Source organism: Spea bombifrons, chromosome 3 (genome assembly GCF_027358695.1).
Source record: "Spea bombifrons isolate aSpeBom1 chromosome 3, aSpeBom1.2.pri, whole genome shotgun sequence".
In the NCBI taxonomy this organism is placed as follows: domain Eukaryota; kingdom Metazoa; phylum Chordata; class Amphibia; order Anura; family Pelobatidae; genus Spea; species Spea bombifrons.
In genome coordinates this window covers 121,790,091-121,810,873 of record NC_071089.1, presented here as the reverse complement: position 1 = coordinate 121,810,873, position 20,783 = coordinate 121,790,091, and the positions used below count along the sequence as shown (strand labels likewise).

At 53.7% G+C, this 20,783-nt stretch overlaps 1 protein-coding gene across 1 annotated transcript; it reads right to left on the bottom strand.

The window, feature by feature from the left end:
- Positions 1–216: 216 nt before the first annotated feature.
- RAB10 (RAB10, member RAS oncogene family) lies at positions 217–11,830 on the bottom strand. The gene is made up of 6 exons (XM_053461316.1): positions 11,451–11,830; positions 5,620–5,680; positions 2,122–2,260; positions 1,183–1,272; positions 889–990; positions 217–742 (listed from the first exon to the last, which is right to left on the bottom strand). Exons 1-6 carry the CDS (start codon positions 11,575–11,577, stop codon positions 659–661), a joined length of 603 nt encoding a protein of 200 aa, XP_053317291.1. The 5' UTR covers positions 11,578–11,830; the 3' UTR covers positions 217–658.
- Between the last annotated feature and the right edge of the window lie 8,953 nt (positions 11,831–20,783).

Sequence of the window (20,783 nt, the reverse complement as noted above, 5' to 3'; positions counted from 1 at the left end):
AACAAAGTATCAACCAATTAAAAGGCAGAGAGGGTCCGGACGCGCTAGGGCTACCGGATGGTTATGGCCTGATGACCCCCCAAACCCATCACATTTATACCGGGTTAGCTCCTGGACATCCCGCGCAGTGACGCCGGGGAGGAATAAGCGTTATTTTACAGTAAATGGACACAAAAATCACCAGGAAACGCCGTCTGTTATGGATACAAAAGAAAGGATTATTTCTAACCTTTATTGTTGTACAAGTTTGTTTTGTTTTTGTGTTTTTATTATTTTTTTTTTGCTTTATTCCCAGAAACGAGTCGTAATTATTGTGGTGCGGCTCTCCGGCCAGCTTCTCCGCGTTAGTAGTAACAGAACAGGGCGAGGCGGTAATACAAGCAAAATGTAGTGACTGGGTCGCTTAAAATGATATATGTGTCACAAACATGATTTGTTTACGGTGCGCCGGTGGAATTGGGGGGGGGGCAGGGCTCTCTTCCGTTACCTATACATTTCTTCCAGAAAAACAAAAAAATAAGACACCAGCAAAGCATTAGTTACACGGACCGGGGGCGGGGACATTCATTTAGAGGTTAAAAAGGAGGTTGAAGAGGGTAAAGTGGTTTATGTTGGGGGGGGTGTAAGTGAGGTGGGGGGTCAGGGGTCCCAAACAGACTCAACAACATTTGCTCTTCCAGCCCGTGACGCCCCCCCCGCTGCTGATATCTACATTTTCACTGTTGGGTTCTTTCACTGGAGTCTGAAACACAAAACACACATAATGTCATCATCATCATCTCGCATCACAGCGGGGAGGAATAAAGCGGCAGGAAGTTACACGCGTCCATGTATACGGCTCGGCACTGGCCGTGGGGGGTAGGTTTACCCGGCGCTGCGCAGGCGTACCTTTCGGAGTATGTCTTCCGCTAACGTGAGGAATGCCTTCTCGATGTTTACGTTCGCTTTGGCGCTCGTCTCAAAAAACCTAATCCCGTGTTCCCGAGCGATCTGCGGAAGGAGAGCACGGCGTGAGAACAGGCGGGGGTCACGCCAGCCACACGCATCGCGTGTATCCAGACCAGCCGCGCACACACACACACACACACACACACACACGTTAAAATGACATCACAGACGGTTTAGTGACATCAACACACGGCTGAGAGTTGGCAGCACTCAGCGCCGGCCCCGCTCTCTCACCTGCTCGCCCTTGGCCTTGGGCACCACTCGCTTGTCCTCCATGTCGCACTTGTTTCCTAGAAGCATGCGCTCCACGTCCTCGTTGGCATGCTGCAAGACAGGAACAAAGCACATCAATCCCAGCCATCACCGGCACTTCAGAGTGTGTGTGTGTGGGGGGGGGCATTTAAATCCATAAAGGGTTAATAAGGGACGGAAGGGAATTTTATTTGAAAAGGAGGAGAAAAGTTACAGCAAGAGAGCGGAATCTAACACTAGAGCGCCAGAGACTGAGATAGAGCGGAAGGAAGTGTTACTTTACTGAGAGGGTGGGAGATAAGTGGAACAGCCTCCCAGCAGAGATGGTAGAAGGTAATACAGTGCGGGGATTAAACATGCATGGGATAAGCATATGGATCACGATTAACGTTTTTGGCAGATTTGTCGCTCGCTGATCACATGATCCACATGGATTCCTACACGCAGCCTCCAGGTGAAGGGGGGACCTCCGAGGCCTCGCACGCGTTTGTGACTGAACGTCATTAAGCAGAAAACACAGCGCAGCGAGAGAGGCGCCCTGCAGCCGCCGCTACGCAACAGATATCTATCAGACGCGCCCCGGCACACCCAGAGGGGCAGGGAGGCTAAAGCTTCAGCACGACGAGAGCCACTCCCTGCTCTCACCACAGACACCGCGCCCGCGCATGCGCACACACATACCTGCACACGCACGCACACACACACATACCTGCACACGCACACACACGCACCCGCCTTCCTGCCCCATCGTGGGCCGTGTTACCCAATCCAACGTGAAAGCGAGGCTGTGATTTTTTTCAGTAAAGGGGCATTTTCTACCCGAACACGTTTCCTTAACCCTTCATACACCAGAGCGTCCGCAGACTCCTCCGGTTGGCACACGCGCTCCCCGTCACGCCCCGCGGGCCCCGCCCCGCTTACCTCATCTATGTTTCTCAGCCACTTGCTGATGTTCTCGAAGCTCTTGGCGTTGGTGATGTCATACACCAGCATGATCCCCATCGCCCCACGGTAGTAGGAGGTGGTGATGGTGTGGAAGCGCTCCTGCCCGGCCGTGTCCCTGCACACAGAGAGAGAAGGGGTTAATGTTGCCTGCGCCCAGCACTCTGGCAGTCAACGGGTTAACAGTAACAATAAACAGCCTTTAACCCTCGGGATGCTGGATGCATGGTACTTTCAGAGCCATTCCATTGGCTGTAACAGTGACCACTTTCCTACCGACGCCATGATTGTCCCGCCCCCTTTTAGTTACCCCACTTCTTGCCCCTATAAAATCCACACAACCCCCCCATTCCACCCAACACAAGACGCAAGCTGCGCCAGTACAGGGATGGAGGGCCAGTAAGGGTTAAGCTGATAAGATGCTGACCGAGTGGCCCCTGCTTCAAAGAAACCGAACGTCCTCACACAAACCTCAGGGACTACAAACGCTGGCAGCAACGCCGAGTGTCACGGGAATGTCAGGACTGGCCGGACAAGCATCGCATTACAGGGCGAGTTTTTTAAACTTGGAGTCCACATTAACATCCCCTCTGCCTGTGTAATGTATAGATAAATCAGTGACCGGCCCCCTGTATAATGTATAGTTAAATCAGTGACCGCCCCTGTATAATGTATAGATGAATCAGTGACCGGCCCCCTGTATAATGTATAGATAAATCAGTGACCGGCCCCCTGTATAATGTATAGTTAAATCAGTGACCGCCCCTGTATAATGTATAGATAAATCAGTGACCGCCCCTGTATAATGTATAGATGAATCAGTGACCGGCCCCCTGTATAATGTATAGATAAATCAGTGACCGCCCCTGTATAATGTATAGATAAATCAGTGACCGCCCCTGTATAATGTATAGATAAATCAGTGACCGGCCCCCTGTATAATGTATAGATAAATCAGTGACCGGCCCCCTGTATAATGTATGGATAAATCAGTGACCGCCCCTGTATAATGTATAGATAAATCAGTGACCGGCCCCTGTATAATGTATAGATAAATCAGTGACCGGCCCCCTGTATAATGTATAGATAAATCAGTGACCGGCCCCCTGTATAATGTATAGATAAATCAGTGACCGGCCCCCTGTATAATGTATAGTTAAATCAGTGACCGCCCCTGTATAATGTATAGGGCTGCAACTAACGATTATTTTATTAATCGATTAATCGGCCGATTATTTTTTCGATTAATCGATTAATCGGATAAAAAAATATTTAATAAAATGCCCTGCACCCACCCACACTCTGCCCCATCAGTTTCCCAACCGGCAATCATTCTCTCTCTCTCTCTCTCTCTCTCTCTCTCTCTCTCTCTCTCTCTCTCCGTACGTACCTCCGCTACCGAATCCTTCCACTTACAACGTGCAACCGCAAAACTTTATTCAAATCTTCATCGTACACGCGCGTCACATCCGTCATTACGTAACGTCAAGCAGACGGACACTACAGAGCTCTGCTGCAGGAACGGGGGAACGCCGGCGGAGGTAAGTGAAAGGAGTCGAGCGCTCCAACGACGACTCGATTAATCGATAACGGAAATCGTCGACAACGATTCCCGTTATCGATTATTATCGATTTTATCGATGCGTTGTTTCAGGTCTAATAATGTATAGATGAATCAGTGACCGGCCCCCTGTATAATGTATAGATAAATCAGTGACCGCCCCTGTATAATGTATAGATAAATCAGTGACCGCCCCTGTATAATGTATAGATAAATCAGTGACCGGCCCCCTGTATAATGTATAGATAAATCAGTGACCGGCCCCCTGTATAATGTATGGATAAATCAGTGACCGCCCCTGTATAATGTATAGATAAATCAGTGACCGGCCCCTGTATAATGTATAGATAAATCAGTGACCGGCCCCCTGTATAATGTATAGATAAATCAGTGACCCGGCCCCCTGTATAATGTATAGATAAATCAGCGAGCCGGCCCCTGTGTAATGTATAGATAAATCAGCGAGCCGGCCCCCTGTATAATGTATAGATAAATCAGTGAGCGGCCCCCTGTGTAATGTATAGATAAATCAGCGAGCCGGCCCCCTGTATAATGTATAGATAAATCAGTGACCCGGCCCCCTGTATAATGTATAGATAAATCAGTGAGCGGCCCCCTGTATAATGTATAGATAAATCAGTGACCGGCCCCCTGTATAATGTATGGATAAATCAGTGACCGGCCCCCTGTATAATGTATAGATAAATCAGTGACCGGCCCCCTGTATAATGTATAGATAAATCAGTGACCGGCCCCCTGTATAATGTATAGATAAATCAGTGACCGGCCCCCTGTATAATGTATGGATAAATCAGTGACCGGCCCCCTGTATAATGTATAGATAAATCAGTGACCGGCCCCCTGTATAATGTATAGATAAATCAGTGAGCCAGCCCCCTGTATAATGTATAGATAAATCAGTGACCGGCCCCTGTATAATGTATGGATAAATCAGTGACCGGCCCCCTGTATAATGTATAGATAAATCAGTGACCGGCCCCTGTATAATGTATAGATAAATCAGTGACTGTATAATGTATAGATAAATCAGTGACCGGCCCCTGTATAATGTATAGATAAATCAGCGACCGGCCCCTGTATAATGTATAGATAAGTCAGCGAGCCGGCCCCCTGTATAATGTATAGATAAGTCAGCGGGGCGGCCCCCTGTATAATGTATAGATAAATCAGTGACCGGCCCCTGTATAATGTATAGATAAATCAGTGACTGTATAATGTATAGATAAATCAGTGACCGGCCCCTGTATAATGTATAGATAAATCAGCGAGCCGGCCCCCTGTATAATGTATAGATAAGTCAGCGGGGCGGCCCCTGTATAATGTATAGATAAGTCAGCGGGGCGGCCCCTGTATAATGTATAGATAAATCAGCGAGCCGGCCCCTGTATAATGTATAGATAAATCAGTGACCGGCCCCTGTATAATGTATAGATAAGTCAGCGAGCCGGCCCCTGTATAATGTATAGATAAATCAGTGACCGGCCCCCTTTATAATATATAGATAAATCAGTGACCGGCCCCTGTATAATGTATAGATAAATCAGTGAGCCGGCCCCCTGTATAATGTATAGATAAGTCAGCGAGCCGCCCCCTGTATAATGTATAGATAAATCAGTGACCGGCCCCTGTATAATGTATAGATAAGTCAGCGAGCCGGCCCCTGTATAATGTATAGATAAATCAGTGACCGGCCCCCTGTATAATATATAGATAAATCAGTGACCGGCCCCTGTATAATGTATAGATAAATCAGCGAGCCGGCCCCTGTATAATGTATAGATAAGTCAGCGAGCCGCCCCCTGTATAATGTATAGATAAGTCAGCGGGGCGGCCCCTGTATAATGTATAGATAAGTCAGCGGGGCACACATGCGCGGAGGGCTCCCCGTCGCTCACCAGATCTGGAGTTTGATTTTCTTTCCTTGCAGCTCCACGGTTTTGATCTTGAAGTCGATTCCTGTAAGAGATGAGAGTCGGGGGTTAATAACGCTTCACTGCTCCTCCAATCAGAGGGTGAGGTCAGGCGAGGGCCGCCCGTGGACCAGAACACGCGATTTTCATGGATTTCAACGAGACGCCTGGGCTCCAGGTAGGACATTGTGGCCCATGTGTGGCCCCCGAGGACTGGGGTCCCAGAGCCCCGGTTTGGGTATTTGCTTTTGCATGAAGTGGCCGAGACCGCGACAGCAGGGAACCGCCTCCCAGCAGCAGACCCGACAGGGGGCCGGCTGGTTATGGGTATCACGGCCCCTATGGACACAAACTCCTGTTCTGCCAGTCTGTCTCCGCAGGGGCCGGCATCCAATGGCAGATTAGATACACTGTGCTCTGCCTGCCAATAAACAACCGCCCACATGCGCAGCCCCCCCCGGCCGCAGCAACAGTCACATGCGGAGCCCCCCCCGGCCGCAGCAACAGTCACATGCGGAGCCTCCAGTCCGCCACAGCGACAGACACATGCGCAGCCCCCCCCCGCAGCGACAGACACATGCGCAGCCCCCCCCCGCAGCGACAGACACATGCGCAGCCCCCCCCCCCCGCAGCGACAGACACATGCGCAGCCCCCCCCGCCGCAGCGACAGACACATGCGCAGCCCCCCCCGGCCGCAGCGACAGACACATGCACAGCCCCCCCGCCGCAGCGACAGACATGCGCAGCCTCCCCCCCCGCCGCAGCGACAGACACATGTGCAGCCCCCCCCGCCGCAGCGACAGACATGCGCAGCCTCCCCCCCGCCGCAGCGACAGACACATGCACAGCCCCCCCGCCGCAGCGACAGACATGCGCAGCCTCCCCCCCCGCCGCAGCGACAGACACATGTGCAGCCCCCCCCGCCGCAGCGACAGACATGCGCAGCCTCCCCCCCGCCGCAGCGACAGACACATGCGCAGCCCCCCCGGACGCAGCGACAGACATGCGCAGCCCCCCCCGGACGCAGCGACTGACACATGCGCAGCCCCCCCCCCCGGACGCAGCGACTGACACATGCGCAGCCCCCCCCCCCGCAGCGACAGACACATGCACAGCCCCCCCGCAGCGACAGACACATGCACAGCCCCCCCCGCCGCAGCGACAGACACATGCACAGCCCCCCCCCGCCGCAGCGACAGACACATGCACAGCCCCCCCCGCCGCAGCAACAGACACATGCGCAGCCCCCCCCCCGGACGCAGCGACTGACACATGCGCAGCCCCCCCCGGACGCAGCGACTGACACATGCGCAGCCCCCCCGCCGCAGCGACTGACACATGAGCAGCCCCCCCCGGCCGCAGCGACAGACATGCACAGCCTCCCCCCGCCGCAGCGACAGACACATGCGCAGCCCCCCCGGACGCAGCGACAGACATGCGCAGCCCCCCCCCGGACGCAGCGACTGACACATGCGCAGCCCCCCCCCCGGACGCAGCGACTGACACATGCGCAGCCCCCCCCCGCAGCGACAGACACATGCACAGCCCCCCCCGCCGCAGCGACAGACACATGCACAGCCCCCCCCGCCGCAGCGACAGACACATGCACAGCCCCCCCCGCCGCAGCAACAGACACATGCGCAGCCCCCCCCCCGGACGCAGCGACTGACACATGCGCAGCCCCCCCCCGGACGCAGCGACTGACACATGCGCAGCCCCCCCGCCGCAGCGACTGACACATGCGCAGCCCCCCCCGGCCGCAGCGACAGACACATGCGCAGCCCCCCCCCGGCCGCAGCGACAGACATGCACAGCCTCCCCCCGCCCGCAGCGACAGACATGCACAGCCTCCCCCCGCCGCAGCGACAGACACATGCGGAGCCCCCCCGGCCGCAGCAACAGACACATGCGCAGCCTCCCCTCCGCCACAGCGACAGGCACATGCGCAGCCCCCCCCCCGGCCGCAGCAACAGACACATGCGCAGCCCCCCCCGCGCCGTGTCGCTCCAACCAGGGCCTCTGTGTAGGAAAATCATACACAGATACGTGCCTGGGATCCATCACACGCGTGTTCCACATGCCAGTCCGTGCGTAAGCGCAGACCCTATGTATACACGCCAGACGCCAAACACAGGGGAGGAATGTCTAAACAGCACAACGCTCCGATTAACAGCATTTACCCCGGGCCCCGCAAAAAAGATGGCGGCTGCAGCACAAAATCATATCAACCGAGCAACGGAGGGGTTTCTGCCCCATGAATGAGAACAAAGCACCGCGTGAGAAGGGGCCGTCTGTGCCGCCACATCCACGGCGCCATTCAGCGCTCGCCGGGAGCCGCTCCACAAAGAGACCATTAACCACAGAGTCCGCCCGGCAACAACCTGCCCCGGGAATGGGCAACAACCTGCCCCGGCAATGGGCAACCCGCCCCGGCAACGGGCAACCTGTATCACACACGGGCAATAAAAGGAACGGATCTCCAGCGATATCCCCCGTGGAGACCGCTTGGGCTGTGCATTTACACCGCGGGTCACATGATGGGGGGGGCTGTCTGCATGCGCGGATCCGACGGCCCCCGGCTTCGGTGCAGGTCACACACCCAATCGCATGGCCACACAGCACCCGGGGGCCGGAGGGGGACACGAGTTTAGAAATGCCCATGAGGGGGTTTGTTGGATAATAACACATAAAGGGAGGGGGGGGGCAATGATTACAGTGCAGACTTTTAGTGATGTCATCAGCTTCTCATCTTACCCAATAACTTGATTAGATCCAATGATTACAAGTCACAGTGAGTGTGCGGCAGATAAGTGGAACAGCCTCCCAGCAGAAGTGGTAGAGGGTAATACAGTGAGGGGATTAAACATGCGCGGGATAGACATACGGCTCCTGAATCTAAGACGAGAACGACGTCTGAGCAGACCAGGCGGGCCGAACGGGGCCGCTCCGCCGGCAGGTTCTGAATACACGTTACAATGAACACGTGAGCTGTAGCGCAGTACATTAATGACACAGCAGCCCCGGTACCGGCAGAATGTAAAGCGCCACCTGGTTTTAACTCCATATACTCCCGGTGCCAGACTTTACACGGCGTGACAGGCGAGGGTTAAACAGGCAGCGTATCTTGTTTCATGGAACAAAACACGGAGAAGGAGCGGCCCCCGGAGACAGCGGAGCCGGAGATTAAGACGGCGGCGCTATCACGGCGAACAAACACGCAGAACAGGGCCAACGGCACACCCTGAGCACACCGCCGGCACGGCCTGTCACCGCGGCCCATACACCCCGTGGGCAGCACCCTCCCCCCGAAACCACGGCAACTACACCCCACAGACAGAGCCGCCCCCCCCCCGAGACCACAGCCACTACACCCCGCAGACAGAGCCCCCCCCCGAAACCACGGCAACTACACCCCGCAGACACCCCGCTATACAGGCAGCAGCGAGAGCGTGGCCCTTACTGCTGCACTAGACAGGAAGTCACTGTGCGGACTACTACACCTCCCAGGGAGATACATTCAGCCTGCGCGGCCCCTCCGCGGACCCCTTTCCTATTACAGAAAGCAGATCCAAGCGGTCTCACCGCGACATTATAACAGGTACAGAGAGTGCTTTTCAGCGTCGGCCCTCAGGGGCCACCCTGGACGACTTCCACGGCCGTATCATGTTCTACAAACAACACGCAAGTATCTGGGTGATGAACCCGGCCACGTCCAACGTGACAAGTTATTTATATCCCAACATGCCTCCGACACGGGGAGGAAAAACCCTTCCAGCCTCCAGTCTCTCAAACCCACTCAAGGGAGACCTATTAACCCCTAATATTCCTCTACTCCGCAGAGAGACAGCCAGAGGAACCAAAGGCAGACCAACGAGACAGCTTTTCCCAACCCCAGAGACGCCGAACGGCCATCGAGGCTCCTGAACGTTGGCAGCGGCCCCCGCGGTGTGAGCTCACGGGGTGGCTTTCCAGGAACCCCACGTGGAACCCGGTCTGTCTGCCAAGAGACGGCGCGGGGAAGAGAGAGGCGGCGCGGGGAAGAGAGAGAGAGACGGCGCGGGGAAGAGAGAGGCGGCGCGGGGAAGAGAGAGAGAGACGGCGCGGGGAAGAGAGAGAGAGACGGCGCGGGGAAGAGAGAGAGGCGGCGCGGGGAAGAGAGAGAGAGGCGGCGCGGGGAAGAGAGAGAGAGAGGCGGCGCGGGGAAGAGAGAGAGAGAGGCGGCGCGGGGAAGAGAGAGAGAGAGGCGGCGCGGGGAAGAGAGAGAGAGGCGGCGCGGGGAAGAGAGAGAGAGACGGCGCGGGGAAGAGAGAGAGAGACGGCGCGGGGAAGAGAGAGAGAGACGGCGCGGGGAAGAGAGAGGCGGCGCGGGGAAGAGAGAGAGAGACGGCGCGGGGAAGAGAGAGAGAGACGGCGCGGGGAAGAGAGAGAGAGACGGCGCGGGGAAGAGAGAGAGAGACGGCGCGGGGAAGAGAGAGAGAGACGGCGCGGGGAAGAGAGAGGCGGCGCGGGGAAGAGAGAGAGAGACGGCGCGGGGAAGAGAGAGAGAGACGGCGCGGGGAAGAGAGAGAGAGCTCCTTGTAGCGCACAGAACTCTAAAGAGACCGGCGAGCGCGGGACCAGCGGGGAGATCCATGGGGGGGCAGATAGCGGCCCCTGCCGGGGTTACCCCGTAACCCTGCGCTCACCACGAGCGCTCTCGCACCGTTCAGCCGTCTGCCTTCCCACCGGATGACGGGAGAGACAGGCGCTAACGGAAGCCGCTGTGAGGCTGCACCGCCGGGGCCCTCGGGGCCACCGGCTCCATACCCTCCGCTGCCACCAGCCCATTGTCTGTGCCGGAGACGCCCCCTCCCCCGACGCGGGGAAGCGCTGGATGTATGGATTCCATGCGATCTGTATAGCGGCAACAGAGTGCGGAGGGATGTACAACGGTGCCACGGAATACACACAACAGGTAACACGCACACGCGTGTATATTCACTAAATAACACGCTCGCCTCTCTACAGACCCAGCCATCCACACCGGCAGAGCGGACGGGGTTAACGGTCCTTATCCACCATCACCTGGAACGATCTACCCTGCGGGGGGGGGGCAAATAAAAGAAAGGGCCACCGCGGACACCCGACATACAGACGGCACAGGGCCCGCGGGCAATTCATACAGAGTGACGGCTGGGGGCCCCGGGCAGAGCCGGCAAGCTGAGGGCCTGGACCCACCGGCAACAACCATGTTCAAAGCCCCTTAAGGGCCCAGGGTAAGCGAAACAAGGCGAGCAGGGAGAGAGTGACCCCACTTACCGCGGGTAACCAGCCCCGAGTGTGTGTGGGCCCCCGGTGTACAGGCCCAGCCCGGAGTGTGGCCCCCGGTGTACAGGCCCCCGGTGTACAGGCCCAGCCCGGGGTTTGTGTGGGCCCCCGGTGTACAGGCCCCCGCTGTACAGGCCCAGCCCGGGGTGTGTGTGGGCCCCCGGTGTACAGGCCCCCGCTGTACAGGCCCAGCCCGGAGTGTGTGTGGGCCCCCGGTGTACAGGCCCCCGCTGTACAGGCCCAGCCCGGAGTGTGGCCCCCGGTGTACAGGCCCAGCCCGGTGTGCGTGCCCCTCCCCTCAATTTAACAGGCCAAGCTCGGTGTGTGCGGCGCCCGGTACACAGGCCCGGCTCAGTGTGTGGCTCCCGGTATGTAGGCCCAGCCCGGTGTGTGTCAAAGGCTGCGGACCCAAAACACAGGCCCAGCTCGGTGCGTTTGTGTCCCACCCTTCCCCCCTCATACCCAGGCCGGACCCGGCCCACCGTATAGCCCCCGGGGCCCCTCTTACCGATGGTGGAGATGAAGGTGGTGTTGAAGGCATCGTCCGAGAAGCGGAAGAGCACGCAGGTCTTCCCCACCCCGGAGTCCCCGATCAGCAGCAGTTTAAAGAGCAGGTCGTACGTCTTCTTCGCCATGGGCCCTGTGTCCGAGTCACGCCCTCCTCCGGGCCCTGTGTCCAAACCACGCCCTCCTCTGGGCCCTGTGTCCGAGCCACGCCCTCCTACGGGCGTCTGTCAGTCCTGGCGGGCGCTCTCCGGGCGGGGATCCTCAGCACCGGTTACAGTATGTGACAGGAGAGACACCGTGCGCGGGCTGGCTGACTGACTGACTGGCCGCCTTTCCCCGTCTGCTCCTCCTCTCAGTCCGGGAGTCTCCGGACAAAATGGCGGCTCCTCCCCCTGCGCGCCGCAGCTCCCAGGGGCGCGCGCGCACCAACCCCGCCCTAGCCGCGCCGCCTGCCCGCAGAGCCCCGCCCCGACACAGCCGCACCCTTTTTTTTCTGAACAATCTTTATTGGCATCGATAGAAAGCAGCAAGCTGGGACAGCAGGCGGCAGAAATAGAGGACCTAAGTGTACCGGATGCGCCTTAACCCCTCACACAGACTATCCGTATAAAAAGGGCTACTTATCCCTCTGAGCGCCGGGGCTTGTTCTGGGGAGTTTTACTGTGGTAATAATAATAATAATAATGATGATGATGATGATGATGATGATGATGATGATGATGATGATGATGAGGAGGAGGAGGAGGTACTGGGGACACAATGTAGATGACTGGACTATTTCCTCATTCCCTCGCCCCTATAATAATTAAAGACTGATACAAAGAGAAGTGGTGGGAACGCGGGTCATAGATAACCCTCGACATGGAGACTGTGACAGGAGCCGCTTCAGCTCGTTACACTGGTGTCCTCCAAACGCTCCCAGCACGCTCTGCCGATGAATGCCTGGAGTAACACCGATAAAACCTGAGAGACACGGAGAGTGCAGGGATCGCTCCCGCTAACTGTCCCACGCGAAGCGAGCGCTCTGCCGATAATCCCCCGAAATCAGGGCATCCACCGGTACTTCATAAGATAACAAGCTTTTCTTTTATAAAAAAACACTTCTTTTCTCTGCTAGGTGAGAAACTTTGCCCCTAACGCTAGTTCCTGTTAGGAGAGAAAGTGGCGGTCCATACCGGGACTATCACGCGATCACCAAGTGTTTTATCGTCTACGCCGTTCCCAGTCAATGCTTTTTGGGCGAGACGTTTTCAGTGCTCTTTTTCGCGCGACTCAAAGACGTGTCAGGAACCTCTGCTGCCTGACGTTCCACCGAAAGAGTAAACTGAGGGAGTTGAGGTGAAAATGTGACGATTCCTCTCCACGGACCTTCTCTAAAAGGACATTCAAAACTTCCTAGGAGAACTTAAAGAACGCGGGTACCGATCTCGTGCGTGTTAAGTGAGCGCTCTGCCATTTGAGTTAATTCCCGACCGCCTATCTCTTTGCACCACTCTCTTACACAATCTGTAACGTTTAAGCAAACAATAAGCTGGCGTTACGTTTCTCTTAGAAATCTTAGCATGCTCCGTCAATGGAAACATCTTAAAAACAGAGACAGCAGGGATCGGTCCCGCTCCCTCTCACACACAAAGCAAGCGCGCTACTCTTTGAGCCGATCCCCTTATACGTCACATTGTCTCTTGCTTTCTTATTTAAGTAAAATATTGGCATTTTCTCCTTAAGACTGCTCGGGTCATAGAAAGCACTTGTCACCAGTGCTCTGTTCGTGGAGAAACTTTGTCTCTGAGACTGGTTCTTGTTTGGAGGACTTGAAAGCATTAGAGTGCGGTGTACGGCAGACCATACCACTAATTATTGTGTAATTAGCAAGCGTTTTATATTTTTACGGGATTCCCTGTCACGCTTTTTGGGCGAGACGCTTTTGATGCTCTTTTGTTTTTATGTGAACTTCTGCTGTCCGACGTCCCACCAAAAGAGTTGAAGCCAAAATGTGACTTTTTGGAAGATTTTTTTGCACAAACCTTCCCTAAAAGCACTTTATAAACTTCCCATGAGAACGCGAGTATCGATCCCGCTACCCCTTGCACGCTATGCCAGCGCTCTACCGTTTGGGTTAATCCCTCGTGCTGTTAAGATGTCTCTCTGCACCACGAATCTGTAACATTTAAGTTTGTAATCAAGAAGCTGCGCTTTGGAGTTCTCTTGAGAATTTTTGGCCACTCATGGAGAATGTGGGCATCTAACTCTCACTCGCTCTGCTGTTTGCACTAAGCCCGCTATATGGTGACGCTTTTAGTTTGTGCCGGTGGCAGGATCTCTAACGCTTCCACTTGTTTTGTGTAACATTTTGAGTTCTCTTAAGAATCCCAGAACACTTCGCCGATAAATGTTTGGGTAAAACCGAGGGAGCCTGAAGAATGTGTGTATGGATTCCACTAACTCATATCCAAAGTGTGCGCTCTACTATTTGATCCAATCTCTGTACATGGAAACTGCTTTGGCTCGGGCTCACTTAATCTTAGGACGCTCCGCCAACAAAACCGTCCCAAAAACTGATAAAAACAGAACACACAGAGAATGCGGGTATCGATTCCACTACCTCTTGCGTTCAAAGAGACAGCTCTACTATTTCAGTTAATCCCTACATAACAAGTAACTGTAACATTAGAATGTGGTATACGGCGGCCCATACAGGTAACTATCGCAAGGAAGCTTTTTATAGTTTACGAGATTCCCTGTCACACTTTTTAGTGTTTGGGGGATGGAATTATATGGGGGACCGCCCTTTATTAGTGTTTGGGGGAGGGAATTATATGGGGGACCGCCCTTTATTAGTGTTTGGGGGAGGGAATTATATGGAGGACCGCCCTTTATTAGTGTTTGGGGGAGGGAATTATATGGGGGACTGCCCTTTATTAGTGTTTGGGGGAGGGAATTATATGGGGGACCGCCCTTTATTAGTGTTTGGGGGAGGGAATTATATGGGGGACCGCCCTTTATTAGTGTTTGGGGGAGGGAATTATATGGGGGACTGCCCTGTATTCATGCTTGGGGGAGGATGCTATATTGGGTTAAGGCCCTATATTAGTGTTAGAGGGAGGGAATAATATGGGGGACCGCCCTGTATTAGAGGGAGGGTGTTATATTGGGGTACAGCCCTAATATTCTTTACAGCCCATGGAAGAATTAACTACGAGCATCCCAGGAAAATGAAAAAATAGTAACCAAACAGCAAATGGAGGGTTAACTCACTGTGCCTATCACACAGGGACAACCCAACAGCAGCTCTGGGGGGGGGGGTGTATATAATATATATTAACAGTAGCATGCGCACGGAGAGCAAAATCCTTTCTGACAAAATTTTAGTTCAATTGTTGCCGTCTTCGTTTTCTGGCAACGAACTTCGTTTCCCCTCCGTTTGTTTTGATGAAATTCAGGGGTACTTTTCGATTCGGAATGACATTTGGGGGACACCTTCTGGACTCTTCTTTCATTATGGAAGGAAGAAAAAAAGGTTTCCACAGAGATATGACGGTCAAACAGGTGCAGCAGCAGCAGTAGTAGTAGTAACAGGTCACTGTGCCTGGGTGGGCATACACTGGCAGATGATAGGCACATGCAGCCCCGTGGAGCTGGACTGGATTCCCCCAATATTATATATAATAAGGACAGGGTTTGTCACCAATATTGATTTATCACTGAGGAATAATAGATGCGATAGATAGATAATAAAAGATTGACTTGTCCACAAATTATAGGTTTGGCATAAATGGCCGATGGTCTTCATCTCCACTCCAAACTCCACACAGGAACAGAAATGTCTGCCGCAGTCCCTGTAATCACTACAGCAGTCACTACAGCGTCTCCGATCCACTCAACAACAGCACATTTTCTGCACTAAAATCAACTATTCATTAATGCGCAGTATTGTATATGAGTAACGAGCATCACTCTCAGCCTCTACTTAGCTGTCACCCTCCAACTTTCATCAGTCTGTAACTGCTGCTACTGACAGGTTAAAATGGCGGCTACACGTGGCGATGAATGGACGAGTCATGATGGATTTTCTGCACTTTTGCAGTTCGTTTTCATCAGTGTCGCCTGAGTCGCCCTCGTTGTCATTGATTTGACCTTCACCGGCGATTGTCATTAAAGATGAAGCTTGTACATGTCTAGTATATATATACCGTATTGGCTCGGATATAGGCCGCCCCCGTATATAGGCCGCACCCTAAAAGTTTGGTGCTTTTTTAAAGAAAAAGTTTTTTTTCTTTAAAAAAGCACCAAAAAAAACATGCTGCCACTCTGTCCCCCCCCCCGAGATATGCTGCCACTGTCCTCCCTCCCCGAGATATGCTGCCACTGTCCTCCCTCCCCGAGATACGCTGCCGCTGTCCTCCCTCCCCGAGATATGCTGCCACTGTCCTCCCTCCCCGAGATACGCTGCCGCTGTCCTCCCTCCCCGAGATACGCTGCCGCTGTCCTCCCTCCCCGCGATACGCTGCCGCTGTCCTCCCTCCCCGCGATACGCTGCCGCTGTCCTCCCTCCCCGCGATACGCTGCCGCTGTCCTCCCTCCCCGCGATACGCTGCCGCTGTCCTCCTCTGCCCCCCCCTCCTCGACTTACCGGAGCAGACTCCCGGGTGTCTTACGGGGCCGGCGAGGGACATCTACGCAATACGCGTATGCAACTTCCGGTACCGGTACCGGAAGTTGCATGCGCGTATTGCGTAGATGTCTCCCGCCGGCCCCGCAAGACACCCGGGAGTCTGCTCCGGTAAGTCGGGGGTGGGCAGAGGTAAAACGCTTAGATAACCTCCCGTGCCGGCACCCCCCCCCCCGTGGGAAGTGCTGGCAGGGGAGGCTGTCTGAGCGTATCGGGGAGAAGGATACAGTTCCCCTGCACCGCTGCGGGGGATCTGTATCTTAACCCCGCTGCCTGCCCGGGCGCCGGGCGCTAGACCCCGAATATAGGCCGCACCCCCACTTTAAAAACTTAAAGTGGGAAACTTAAAGTGGGGGAAAAAAGTGCGGCCTATATTCGAGCCAATACGGTATATATTATATATAGATATAGATATATAGATATAGTATATACTATGAAAGAAGCGGATAACACGTATGGGGAGGGGCAGGGGAGGCTGTCTGAGCGTATCGGGGAGAAGGATACAGTTCCCCTGCACCGCTGCGGGGGATCTGTATCTTAACCCCGCTGCCTGCCCGGGCGCCGGGCGCTAGACCCCGAATATAGGCCGCACCCCCACTTTAAAAACTTAAAGTGGGAAACTTAAAGTGGGGGAAAAAAGTGCGGCCTATATTCGAGCCAATACGGTATATATTATATATAGATATAGATATATAGATATAGTATATACTATGAAAGAAGCGGATAACACGTATTATGTGCCCGTTACGCAGCCCTGGTGGCTGGATGTGGAATTGCAGTTCAGACCAAAAAAAATCTTCCAATCAGAGCAGCCTTGGGGGCATTAGCTCTCCATGCCAGCCCTTCCCAGCCTCAGATCAGTAACATGATAAGCATTTCCGTGCTCGAGGTACCCCCGTTCTGGGCTTATTAAGAGGGTCTTCGAGGTTTCTGTAGCGTTGGGCAGCGCCGGCTTCGGGGGAGGTTTCTCTGGAGGCTCGCCGGCTGTGGCTGGGTTACCATCCATGGCTTTAGGATGTCTTTGTGAGCCCTGACCCAGCTGTGCGTCGAATGTCCCAGCCAATCGTTCCACTTGATTTTGTCTGATTTTGGCCTTTTAGCTAAGATCAAGTGAGTACCTGTGAGAGACGCAAAGCTTGGTCCTCTGGCCTTAGGGCTGGGGTTGGCGTCAGAGAGCCAGAGGTGTTATAGCGTCCCCTAGCATGGATCCACTGGGGAAGGGAATGCATATCCTTTCGGGGAGATTGGGGACTCGGCTCCCACAGTTTGGTCATTGCAGCTCTTTTTCTACACGCTTGATGAACGCATGACAGAAGACGACCTCGGGCTTATTTCTTTTAAAAAAATCCCTGATTTAGTCTGTTATACCCAAACACAATAATATTAAAAAGGGATTAACATCTCAGCCGGGGGGTTACAGACCTGTGAGCCTGACAACTTCGGGGGGGGGGGCGTTTCAGTGATTTCTAAAGGGATGGTATTCAGGAATACATTTTATCCAAAAACAGCGCTAGTAATCAACACCTTGTGTGAAGGAGAGTCTATGCGTCCTCTGGTGCCTTGAAGAGGCAAGTAAAATATAGATCCAGATGCTATATGGAATGGCCTCCCAGCAGAAGTGGTAGAGGCTAACATAGTGAGGGAATTTAAACACTAGACGGGGGCCGGATTTATGACTAAAAGGTATCAATGAAATGCGTGATTTTCTACGGATCGGTCATTTTATAGCTTTATGTGGCTCTCTTTGTCGCTGTTTTGGCGGCCGTTGGCTAGTCTCTACGCTGGAGGATTTGCTGTTGAATCATTACCTCTGTTACAACCAATCAGAGTTCAGACGGGTCGTTGAATGGTGCCCATTGTGTCTTAAACACAGAGAGAAAACACACAGGGTTAATTGGTGAAAATGCCTCCAATTGTTTTACTATAGAATTGCGAGAGTAACATATATAGGAAAACAAGGAGCCGGGCGTCAGTACCCGGGGGCTGTTATCGCCACGACTCTGAGCCCTCTCTGTGGGGTGGTTTGTGGACGAGTATTTCTGAGCCATGCTGCAGCGCCGTGACCCGCTGGTTCTGGTCCAGTTCGCTCGTGGAGCCCCTGCAGAATATGAAAGCAGTTCGTTAGCGATCTGGTGCAGTTCCAGCATTCATAGAGGACAAGAGAGCCCCAGTCTGCCCGGTAACCTGCGTAAATCATCTGAAGGAGCAAAGCCATAAAGCGAGATCTGTGCTTACTCTGACGCCGCCCTCGCAGTTACTCTGACGTCGCCCTCGCAGTTACTCTGACGCCGCCCTCGCAGTTTCTCTGACGCCGCCCTCGCAGTTACTCTGACCCGCCCACGCGGTTACTCTGACCCGCCCACACTGTTACTCTGACGCTGCCCTCGCGGTTACTCTGACCCGCCCACGCGGTTACTCTGACGCCGCAGAGATGGTTACTCTTACCCCGCTTAAAAATGGTTACTCTTGCACGTGGTTAGTCTGACGCCGCCTGCGCGGTTACTCTCGCACGCGATTACTCTGAAGCCGCGCACGCAGTGACGCAGTTCATGTGGTTGCCCTGGTGCTGGGTACTCAGTTGAGTTATGTACAAAGGGTTAACACGGGGTCAGCTGGGGTGAGACTGCTTCCCCTGGGTACTTACCGCACAGGGGGATCCATCAGTAGGTGCTCACCGAGGTAGCCTGTAAAATGAAAGCATACGTACGGGTTAATCGTGAGAAATGTTCTAGTGCGAGGAGGACGCTCTCTGGGTCACTAATTAATGAGGCTCTAATCACTGCCGATGAACTCTTTTTTTTTGGCATCTTATGAATGTCTTTTATTCCTGATTTCCCCGAGGAAGGAGGGAGCTATTGCAGTGATGAGTGCGGGTGATGCACAATGCCGAGCCTTTTCCCATATTGCTGAATGAATGCTTCATTATTCCGGAGGTTTATTCTAATTTAGCCAGGGTTGGAGCGTTTCATGGATGGACGGGGAGGAGAGGACAGCCGCTCAGGGAAGGGGAATGCTGGGTACTTTTCCTCCGAAGTTTCCTTTTCGATGGATAAGCAGAGGAAGGAGGGAAAGAATCCAATGGGTTTTACAATAAAACAGTCCTTACCGTGCTAGTCAGGGGCGGCGTGCGCGACATGCGATTCTTCACGAGATCCATAACCTTGGAAAAAAGAACCACTTTTATATAGTTTCTATATTACAGTATTATGACCCAATAATAGCTTAATCCTCGGTGAATCTGAGATTTGTAAGAAATGAGAGCGAAGTCTCGCGTTGGGCTTGCACTCTAGAGTAACCGGGGACAGTAAACACGTCGCTGCGCTCCCTTCCTGCGTTGCCGTCTTATTGGAAGGTGTGGGACGTTACCGCGTACGGATCGCATGGCAGTCCGGATCGGAGCCCCGGGGACCACCCAGCCTCTAAATATCCGTTCTTTTCATGGATAAATATGAGCGCCCCCCCCCTTCTGTTGAGCATTTGATTTAAAAACCCCGCCATGTTATTTAGACTGTAAGCTCTAAGGGACCTCCTTTCCTAATCAATTCATGCCTTCCATACCCCAAAAATGGCAGCTAAATCTGCACTCGATCAGTAACAATATATACATGTTATCAGACGTGATTACAGGCGGAATCGCCACGGCTACGGTACCTTTTTATCCAGAAGACAGGCGAAGAGGAGAATGAAGAACCCCTGCAATGCGGAAAAACACACAGTTATACCCCCTGACAGGCAGGAGGCGCCGTGCTAACGACTGGTGCGTGGGAACCACAGCTATATCAATGCGGAGAACTCCAACGTTACCGAAATGTGTAACCCTCCCTCAAAGAGACCCCAATGCGGAGTCAGAATGGGGTTGGAGCAGAGAAGGGGTGAAAGTGGCCGGGGAGTTTTTAGCCGATTTGTGCATTCAGATTCGTATGAGTTTTGCTGAATTTGTTAATTCGTACGAATGGCCAAAAACAGAAGGAATCCCAATAAAACAAACGAGAAAGATACAAATTCTTATTTCCCATTCTCTCCGACAACCATCTCCATGTCTCCGCTCCCCCATGTCCATTTCTGCCTCTCCTCCTATTCTGCTCCGTCTTGCCTCCTCTGCGTTCCAGTTCTGAGTACTTCCGCAGCTGGGTAGAGGCTCCGCGCAAACCACGGGGACAACCTCTGCCCCCCATTCATCCATTCCGGGGGTCCTCCGCCCAGAAGAATGGAGACAGAGGAGCAAAGCTGGAGCAGGAGAAGCGGAGAGTGAGAAGTGGGTCTTTGGAGAAGTTAGGGAGCGAGAGAGTGTCCGTGAGTAAGAGAGAGAGAGCGACAACACATTTTATTTCCAAGCTCAAAGGTTTGAATCATTTTTGGTCCATTTAGTGGCTTTAGGAGATGACCTTTAACGCGCATGCAGTCCTTACAATGGGACGGTTGTTTTTCGGTGTCGTGGGTGTACTGTTGGCTTTACGTACATGCTGAGCCCATTCACGTCTGTTCTGCGCTGTGTTTCTGTGGTTTTATACATTATATAGGGCCTGATAAGCTCAGTAGTGTGAGATTTTTGGGGCATTCAGACCCAGGATCAGTGAAACGGTTTGCGAATAAAACATGAAGATTCGCGACCGGGTTTTACTGCGCGCAGCCTTCCCGTGGTGTTTCCAGAGAAGACTCGTACAA

Bases quoted from the DNA above. Each gene is read 5' to 3' on its own strand.
- RAB10 (XM_053461316.1), bottom strand. From the start codon at position 11,577: ATGGCGAAGAAGACGTACGACCTGCTCTTTAAACTGCTGCTGATCGGG. The intron at 1,273-2,121 runs GTAAGCGGGGCG...CCTGTCTTGCAG, and splicing joins GGCTGAGAAACATAGATGAG to CATGCCAACGAGGACGTGGA. The intron at 991-1,182 runs GTGAGAGAGCGG...CTCCTTCCGCAG, and splicing joins CCAAGGCCAAGGGCGAGCAG to ATCGCTCGGGAACACGGGAT.